Genomic DNA, 9541 nt, shown 5'->3' on the forward strand with positions numbered 1-9541 from the left:
GAACTAGAGGCGAACAAGCGAGTCCTGTGTGGAGTCGACGTGAAAGAAAGCAGATCCCTCTTCGCCGATGCATTTAACGCCGACGTTAAGCAGACGAAGATAAGCACGAGGAGAGGAACATAGCTACACTTCACCCCTGGTAACCTTTCCTTTTGATCACAGCTCATTCCAAACCACTGTGCTCATTTAGTTGTGTGGATGCTGCGCTTGTGTATTATCGATTAAACAAACAGATGCGACGAGTCGGCAGATTTGATCTGAGCAGCTCGCCCTGTCGTCATCCTGGATGTAAAAAAAAAAATGCAGCTTTTCAATAAATAACAGAGATTCACTGGCGGAGTTAGAGGGGGGGCCATGAGGGCACTAGCCTCCCCCCCTTGAAATATATTTGGACCTCCCAGGTGCTAGGCCAGATAATTATCTCGTAGGTATTTCCTGATTTTTCCTGGAATTATTTTTTACATTTTCCCTCATCCCTTGTTGGATACAAATTATGAATCTTTATCATCATTTTTTGAGAAATTTAGGGGGTTTGTCATTTTTATTTCTAGCGCGTCAAATTTCAATGCTAAATTGTGACAAACTGAATCATGCAGCAATAGCTCCGTCAATTCAAATGCAATTCCTTGCATCTTGATTTCCAGGCGGGTAAAAAAAATGACCATCCAGTTTCAAAGTTGAACTCTAATCCCCCCCGAGGGCCGCTAACAACAACAGTTCAAACATCTGGGCATCAATTAACGGGCTCAATTTACAATTTGTGAGCGGCTGACAGGACGCCGAGCTTCACTTGACTTTATTGAACGACGGGGCAGCGTCGGGTCTCGACCCCTTTGACTCTGTCAACACTGACTCAGGATTTTAGTTACATCCTGGATGCTGACAAATAAGGCAACTCCCTGCCGCTTTCCGTAGAGGCAGCGAATCGTTTGTTTGGAGTCCGTAGAGACGAGCATATCTCCTTTTGTTTGATGTGATGGAGAATCGGGCATTGTTGCTTTCGATCTCCCCTGGCAGTTCTCAAGTGTCATTTTGTAAGACGACGGAAAGCAGTCACAATTTACAGTGGTGCATTGATATCCATCAATCGCATCTATCGAAGCATTTTTCATTTTGCATTTAAGTCAAAATCTGTTCTTGGTGTAATTATGACGATTGCAAGATGATTTTTTTCGCATAAATATAAAATTTGTAGATTCATTCTCAGTTCCTTGGGCATTCCTGGACTTTACAATTAATCATAAAAAAAAAAGGGAGTGAATGAGCAATCAAGGAAGTGAATCCACACAGGACCGCTCCCTTATCCTCGAGTCGCCCGATTACGCTCTCTAACAATGGCCGCGATGTGACGAGGCGGAATCAACTGTTTATGTGCCACCAAACATAATAACGGTGAGTTTCATGACCTTTTTTTTTTTTTTTTGAAAGCAACACCATGACAGGAAGGATTCTAATTACACTGTGACATGAATCATAATACAGCAGTAATATTAAATCAATAAATGAATCAATAAATAATGTTAATTAAATGCCAAATCAGGTCTAAAATTTTATTTATAAAAATATGTTGTATTGTATGAGTTTCATGACTTTTTTTTCTTTTCTTTTTTAAAGCAACATCATCACAGGAAGGATTCTAATTTCACTGTGACATGAATCACAATACAGCAGTAATATTAAATAAATAAATGAATCAATAAATAATGTTAATTAAAGGCCAAATCAAGTCGAAAATTTTATTTATAAAAATATGTTGTATTCTCCTTTTCGTGTTCAAATAAACTCCTCGCCTCATCCGCTGTTGAGTAAATAAACACCCACGGACATTTCTCCAGTTTCCGTTAATAGTATCAAAAAAAAAAAAGTGTTTGCGCAAATAAAGTCCTCGCCCTTAATAAAAACAAATTTGAGAAAATAAATCCTTCAACGCCCACAGACATTACTCCAGTTTCACTCAACAGAAATGGAAACACACCAGTAACAATAGATATTTCCCACACACACATAGTCTATATAGGACTATGTATGGCGAGAAGCATATGGCCGCAAACACAGTTGTCTCCACAACACATTCTTGGCGTGTCCAGCCGCCATCCATACAACCAGGGCTCATATTCCCCAACATCTCACGCGGTGACATCTGGCGTAGGCGTGTTCTTTACGACAAGATGCTCCGTGTAGAAAGACACGGGCGCAGTGGTATCCCCCCCTAAAAGCCGACCTCCGGACCCTCAAAGCTCTTTTTATCGAGTGGTTTTATTAAGTGAGGTTAAAGATCAGTTGGAGTGGAACCATCAAGAGACGCTGTAGATAAGACATTTAACAATTGACATTTCAAACCTCCTACTGTATTTAGGAATAACCACAAAATGGGTCAAAATGACCCAGGGCGTGTTTAATCACCCCGAAAGTGTCAAAAATGAAACTTATTAACTCTATTAGTGTCTGTTTAATTACAAATCGACCATTTTCACCGTGAAGTCATTAAGTTCATCGCTAACATCGATCGCTACGGGGGGGGGGGGGGGGTAGACCAAGCTAATGTCGAACAGGTTGAGTTTGGGCATTTTTGACAGGTCTCAAGGGGTCTATGTTAAATCGAGAAGGCACCGAATGAAAGGGAGAGGGGGGGTGAGGGGGGGTCACGTGACCTCAGGCACTGGTGGCTTGTGAGTGTGTATGTGTGTTCTGGAGCCCTCAAGCGCTCCCCTTTGGTAAGCAGATGGCGGATAAGATCAAAAAAGGGTCTACAGGCCCGCCTCATCGAGTTCGCTTTAACCGGCTATCGGATCACATGTTCGAAAAGTTTGAGCATCCCTCCGTGCAATACTCGACGACTCATCTGCTCAGGATTAAAGCATTTCCACAAATAAAACATGACCTCCTTCTTCTCCATCAGGAAGGAAAAGGCTGTAGTAACTGAGGGAGTAAGAATAAAACACATCTGTGAAGAAATGATTTCCTAACCACTACTGACTCAGTTTCCCCTTTCAAAAAAAAAAAAAATGTATGTCAGTAAAATTTGGAAATGTTCAGCTAGCGTCACACTAACAAGTCCAGCTGTTATTCCATTTGTCAACTTGCCGGCTTCACTTTCCTCCCTCGTGCTATCGAGTCCGTGCACCTGCGATCTTAAACGCGGCGACACGTTGTGTGGCTTACATGTATGTGGTGATCCAACACGCAGGACCTGCCGAGGGGTCCCATTGTTCAAGACTTCCTGCCGAATCCTACGAGGGAGAACAGAGGAAAGGGAGGATCATGGCAAAAATCTTTTTAAGTAAAACACTGAAATGATCGGACTGAAATGACAAGTGGGACAAATCTGGCATAAAAAATAGGCCGGGGGATTATATTTGAATAACTCAACAAATGGGACAATCATTTCATTGAGTCCACAATCCATTGAGTGATATCTATGAACTTGCTCCATGACATTCAATGCTGGTATTGTCTCAACCGCGAGGCGTAAAAATGACTTTTTTTCAGTGGTTTCAGTTCATTGTGGTGTTTATTATTCGTGTCGCCTTCAATGGCGCGAAAGGCAAAGCACTTCCCTTAATTGTAGAGCAGCTGTCGTTCCAGACTGTGTTTGGTCTGTGAAGAATGTTGTGCCTCAATTCGAATGTCGTAAAAAGGTCGTACAAAATTTTTGGACTGAGTCAGACTTAATACATTGATGCTTTCCTGTATTTTGTCCATACGGGGTCCTTAAATGCACCGTGAGCTTGGTCACACAGAACTTCCGTTTCACGTTTCCCAAATCGTCCGTGGAGAAAACTTGCACGTGTAAGCTTTTATTCTGCCACTGCGACAAGCTTCTTGTCTAGTCTCGCTGCGGAAAAATCAGTGGCGTTGTTTGGACCCAACATATGAGCCTGACTCTGCTTCATCTCAACGATGGCTTTTTTGTATAACGTCCACCATTAAACATAATTACGTCCCCTCTCTCCAGCGCCACACACTATTTTGAGCTATTTAGAGATTCTCTAATTCACTTACAGCAGGAGGGGGAAACTGTAAGCAAAGCTCTCTCGTTCTTGCTCCTTGGAGTGTTGTCTTAAAAGAGCAATCGTGTGTGTGTGTGTGTGTGTGTGTCTTACATAGAAAGGGGGCACCAGGGGTCAAGCCTTTTGCCCACTCCTGAGACAGGAAATGGCTCCAATATGGGCGGCCTCCGTGAAAACTCCAGGGAGCCATTGCAGGCTCCTCGTCCACACCAGATCTGCATGGCCATCAGAGGGAGCGTAGATGACCTAAGTGAAAAATACAGATGTTTTACTCGGCCCATTTGAAACCATAGACGTCCTGCTGGGCTTCAACTGGGATATCACATTTAATTCAAAGTGACAGAGAGGACTTAGGATGAGTGTCCTATTTTTCAACTATTATTTAATTATCCATTCAGTTGAGATTAAAAATGTATTTAGAGAAAAATATGTCGGTTGGAATCTGTAAAGAAGTGTAAATGTAAAGGAATGGGGATAGGATACAAGGTGGAAAATGGCAAAAAAAACTTGGACTCCAATTTGGACCACTGCCAATGAATGATGAAGTGACATCTAATTATGTTATAGACAACGCAAGTCACGGTGAGTCAGAAAAGCTAAAAAAAATGAAGAAACGACAAAAACAAGAGAACAGAATCTCCTATAACATCTTGAGGAAGTTGAGGAAGACGAACAGCAGAACCAATTATCTTTCAAAGACTGCCACCTTGTGGTCAACAATGGTTCTTACACGCTCCACGTTTGTTTGCCAGATTATTATTTTTTTACAACATTGTGTTTAAATCATTTAGAAAATCACAAAAAGTGGACATTTTCACACGATTAAAGAAGATAACCTTGGAAAATAATCACAAATCAAATCACAATCGTAATAACATATATCTTTACTTCTTAGCATTTCTGACGTTCCTGAAGGCAACAATGATGCGTTCAGGTTCCGTCATGGTAGCATTCAACAACGTCACTCCCCGCCCTCTCCACCATGTTGGCTGGATCAGGAAGTGGACCGAGTAAGCCGAAGAAGAAGCTCGAATCTGAAGTCTGAGTATCAACGTTACCAACACCGACCGTCTTCATTCCCCCACCCCGCATAAAGATTCCACCACTTGTCCAATTCGGCGTACATGCTGGGCGGCCTCCCGCTCGCTCGAGGCATCCACTTTTCTCCGGATCGGACCGTTTCGCAGCGCCAGACATGTCCTCTCTGACGCAGAGAAACTCGGGCCTCGTCCAGCGGCGAACCGAGGCCACACGTAGCGCCGCCGCCGACAAGGAGAGGGAACCCGACGTGGACGAGGAGGACGCTCGTCGCGGCGATGAGGAGGAGGACGACAAGGGGGACTCGAAGGAGACCCGACTCACTCTCATGGAGGAGGTTCTGCTCCTGGGCCTCAAGGACCGAGAGGTGAGTTGCTTGTTTTTTTTTCTTCTTCATCAAATCCGTCAACTGGCTTTTTAGTTAGCTTCGCTAGCTAACGGGACGTTAGCAAATGTCAACAAAGCTAACTTTAGCATTATCTTCGTTGTTAGCATTATCTTCGTTGTTTTTTTTCCCCTCTCCCAACGACAGTTAGGACCATCAACCATGACAACAGGGCCTCGAAACTTCATATTGTGTTTTCTATCTAAATTCGCTTTTTATGAACTGACATTGATACTTTAAATACAACTTACGACTGGTTACGTGACTTTCTCTCGCTTAACCAACACGTCAGCGAGCAGACCTTTTTTTTTTTGCTGTTTTTTTTCTTCCGCCTTCTTCCTTGCCTTCATCCCTTCCGCCTCCTTAAAATATCAACGAACACTTTTTTTTTCAGGGCTACACGTCCTTTTGGAACGACTGCATTTCGTCTGGCCTCCGAGGCTGCATGCTCGTCGAGTTGGCTCTCCGGGGGAGGCTTCAGCTGGAGGCCTGCGGCATGAGGAGGAAAAGTCTGCTCTCCAGAAAGGTGCGGGTTTATGACCAGCTGTTTAATGCCATTTTAACATTGAAAAAGCTTCAACCAAACGATCTGAACTCCAAATGACTCCTCTGGCATATAAAGTTGAGTTTAGTCTTTCTTTACCAGTGTTAATTGTTTTTCAAGGTTAGTCTGCAGAAACACTACTATGTTGGATTTTCAAGTTTCTACCATATCGGCCAATCTGCCATGTCCTGTCACGCCTGAGAGTCTCTGTGTGGCCGTGAGACATTGACGTATAAAGGCCAGGTTGTTCCTGCTCAGCCAGGATAGGAGCAACCTTGTACAAATATGTTTTTTTTTTTTCTGTTTGCTAAGGTGATCTGCAAGTCCGATGCGCCGACCGGAGACGTGCTTCTGGATGAGGCCTTGAAGCACATTAAGGAGACGCAGCCTCCCGAGACGGTGCAGAGCTGGATAGAGTTATTGAGCGGTGAGGCGGAGGATGAAAAGAATAATTGGACTCAAATGTTACTTTTGTTGTTGTTGATTTTTTTTATCTCATGGTCTTCTCAGGAGAGACCTGGAGTCCCTTTAAGCTGCACTACCAGCTGCGTAACGTCCGGGAACGACTGGCTAAAAACCTGGTTGAGAAAGGCGTCCTCACCACGGAGAAACAGAACTTCCTGCTTTTCGATATGACTACCCATCCGCTTACTAATAGCACCATCAAACAGGTGCAAAAACAAACTCAACATCAAATCGAAAAAGCTTCTGAAAGCCTTCTAAATGTCTTTCTTTTTCTTGTGGTCAAGCGGCTGGTGAAGAAGGTCCAGGACTCTGTTCTGGAGAAGTGGGTGAACGACCCTCAGCGCATGGACAAGCGTTTGCTGTCTCTGATCCTACTGGCGCATTCGTCGGACGTCCTGGAGAACGCCTTCGCGCCGCTCCACGACGAGCAGTACGACCTGGGCATGAAGAGAGTGCACACGCTCTTGGAGCTGGAGCCTGAGAAGGAGAGCGCCAAGCCTGGCGCCAATGAACTCATGTGGGCCGTGGTGGCCGCCTTCACCAAATGAAGAGGAAAAACACAATTTTGTTTTTTTCTTTGCTTATCCGTTCTATTTTTTATTTTATTTTTTTCTCTCAAAGCGAGCGATGCAGTTGGACCCTGAATTATTACCGAAGGACTTCAAACGAGACTCTAAAAGAGACAATCCAATTCAGGTCGGCGGGGTTGGGAGGGGGGGGGGAGCCATTTTGTGCGGTCAATGTTGATGTTTGTATCCCAGTGCAATCTTCATTGGTGGTGGGCTTCACCTGATTTAATTGGGAACGGAATGGACACTACACACAGTACACACGGAGGAAGAAAATGGCCGCTGTTGCCATGGTGACTATGAAGGAAGCGTCATCTTCCTGCCTCCCATGCAGAACATTCAGCCAAACACATGACGTCGGAAAGCCGTTTAAACATTTTGTCAACGTCCTTTGAGATTAAGGTCAATGTACTCGTTGGCTCTTCGTCCCAGTCCAAGTAGGGCGCCATCTTGTGCTACTAAATCATTCTACTTGATTGTACGAGTACATTGACCTTTGACCTCCAATTCATGCTCTTACCGGCTTTCCATTGAAAACCTTTTCCACGATGCCCCTTCCCGATACACGTTTATAATTTGATTCTATGCTTTTTTTTTTTTCTCCCGGCATCTTGACGAGATACACAATTGGGTGTCCGGTGTCCACATCTGCTTGTTCTTCTAATAGTTTGCCGTTTATCAAGTGTTTTTTGCACAGCTTTGTAGCTTGCCCAAAAATATGGGGAGGGGATACAGAAAAGTAAAATATTTTATATGCAGCTACAGATGACAAGTGAGTCATTCCACAATGCGGCAAAAGGTCAAGCAGACCCAGTGTTTTAAAAATAAGGATCATTTACCGTCTTTATGATAACATTTGTACTTTTATTTTCTACTTGGTCAATTTCTGTTTTTACATAATCATCCATAATCTCTAGACACAGGCCCAATCAAGTAAGATCAACATAAGGGACCTCATCATTTTGTTTTCGTTATGGTGCAGGGGCAGACAAGAAAAAAAAAAGAAAGGATTTTCATCTGTTTGGTGGCATTTATGTTCTTCCATTCCCGCACAGCAACACCCAAAGGTGAAAGAAGGCAGGAAGGGCTGTTTGCATGCAACAGGCAGATGTAGCTCCAGAAGAAGACAGCGTCGTCGTCCTCTGTGTAATAATTCTAATGATTATTAGTCGTTTTATGTGTACGAGCTTACGGAATTGTACAAAAAAAAGGGATCTCTCTTTTCCTCTGTATGCTTTTGTATTACCACATAAAAATAAAGTAAAGGATTCTTTAAGTGCCTGAATTTAGCTCATCATGCTCTGGTGCTTTCTTTGATAAGAAATAGATACTTAGGGGAAAAAAAATAATAAGAGTGCCAACTAGTAGTTTTCTTTACAACATACAATCCCAAATATGTCTTTTTTATTTTTTTGCATATTGTGAATGAAACATATTGGATGATCATTTGTGGATTGATTATTCTATTTAATGTTCCGCTGTGGTGATCCGGCTGAAAATCCTCTCACCAGGTGAAGACTCATCCTCGGATCGTCCATCCCTGCTTTGGCGAATCGCGTTTCGCCGCCGAGCCCCCCAATCAGGCTTCTCGCATCCACAACCTCGGAGGTAGCTCATCCAACAGAGTTTTTGTTTTCTTCATCATTTTCTCCATACATCCTCTGCGGAGTCCCTGTCACCTCATCAGGTACCACTAGACTTTTCCAGAGGCTTGTGGTCCTTGGTCAGGACCCTGAAGAGGCAGCAGGACCAATAGAATTGGTCACCAATGTGGCGGAGCTCTCGGCCGATGCTGACAGTTGGGGAGGGCAGAGGTTTAGGAGGGCTGCTTGTCAATGCTGGAAGACATGACATGAAAATGATTTGAGTCAATATTATTTCCTTATAAAGAGTGGGAAATAAGTCAGGAGGAATTGTTATAAATACATAACCCAAAAAAAACATTTGGCCCATAAATGCTAGTATTAAAACGGTATTCAAGAGTCAATTAAATTGTTATTCATGAAATGAACATTTCAAATAAGGAAAAAAACTAATACTAAAATCACAAAATATAATTAAATAATGTCAATGTACTCCAGGAATGACCTAATTAATGAGTAAGAGTAAACAACACTTACCTTGGCCTGACATATTTGTCTTCGTCAAAGGTAACAAGCAATAAATCGGACGATTCAGCGACTTGCAAAGAACACTCAGCGAACGCCGAACGTAAATGACGAATCGTAGCCTGCGAGTTTATATAGCCGTGATGACGTCAGGACAAGGAAGCGGAATTTCCTTCGAGTGCACCATAGACATAGAGGATACATAGATCACCGCCATACTCGCGTCGCCACGTAATTTGACGAAACGTCAGCGTGTCCGCCATATTAATGCCTTGACTGGGCAGATATGACACATTCAACATGGTAACCGTACTCTACGTATACCAGCAAGAGAGGATTTCCTCAATAAGTATATACAGCTCTATGCCTTCGTGTTTCCTGGTGACGGACGTTATTATGACGCCGTAGCAGTTTTGGTTTCC

General features: G+C 43.3%; 2 protein-coding genes and 1 long non-coding RNA gene across 4 annotated transcripts in view; 1 reads left to right on the top strand and 2 right to left on the bottom strand.

Moving 5' to 3' along the window:
• Positions 1-6225, bottom strand: part of itga1 (integrin, alpha 1) — a 28595-nt gene extending 22370 nt beyond the window's left edge. Inside the window, exons 1-3 of one of the 2 annotated variants that reach the window (XM_085925885.1) lie at positions 5685-6225; positions 4104-4256; positions 3163-3230 (exon numbers count right to left, since the gene is read on the bottom strand). The gene's annotated coding sequence lies outside the window, so the exon portion shown is untranslated. Of the gene's footprint in view, positions 1-3162; positions 3231-4103; positions 4257-4898 lie in introns of both variants that reach the window. The other variant, XM_085925884.1, reaches the window with a different exon arrangement.
• LOC147048225 (Golgi phosphoprotein 3-like) lies at positions 4945-8296 on the top strand. Its single transcript, XM_085925886.1, has 5 exons — positions 4945-5415; positions 5828-5959; positions 6290-6404; positions 6488-6648; positions 6727-8296. Exons 1-5 carry the CDS (start codon positions 5206-5208, stop codon positions 6988-6990), a joined length of 882 nt encoding a protein of 293 aa, XP_085782012.1. The 5' UTR covers positions 4945-5205; the 3' UTR covers positions 6991-8296.
• LOC147048226 (uncharacterized) lies at positions 7246-9262 on the bottom strand. The gene is made up of 2 exons (XR_015067731.1): positions 9132-9262; positions 7246-8849 (listed from the first exon to the last, which is right to left on the bottom strand). It is a non-coding gene; the product is annotated as an uncharacterized LOC147048226 (long non-coding RNA).
• Between the last annotated feature and the right edge of the window lie 279 nt (positions 9263-9541).

Source organism: Syngnathus leptorhynchus, chromosome 12 (genome assembly GCF_054491065.1).
Source record: "Syngnathus leptorhynchus isolate UIUO chromosome 12, UIUO_Slep, whole genome shotgun sequence".
In the NCBI taxonomy this organism is placed as follows: domain Eukaryota; kingdom Metazoa; phylum Chordata; class Actinopteri; order Syngnathiformes; family Syngnathidae; genus Syngnathus; species Syngnathus leptorhynchus.

Bases quoted from the DNA above. Each gene is read 5' to 3' on its own strand.
- LOC147048225 (XM_085925886.1), top strand. From the start codon at position 5,206: ATGTCCTCTCTGACGCAGAGAAACTCGGGCCTCGTCCAGCGGCGAACC. The intron at 5,416-5,827 runs GTGAGTTGCTTG...TTTTTTTTTCAG, and splicing joins TGGGCCTCAAGGACCGAGAG to GGCTACACGTCCTTTTGGAA. The intron at 5,960-6,289 runs GTGCGGGTTTAT...CTGTTTGCTAAG, and splicing joins AAAGTCTGCTCTCCAGAAAG to GTGATCTGCAAGTCCGATGC.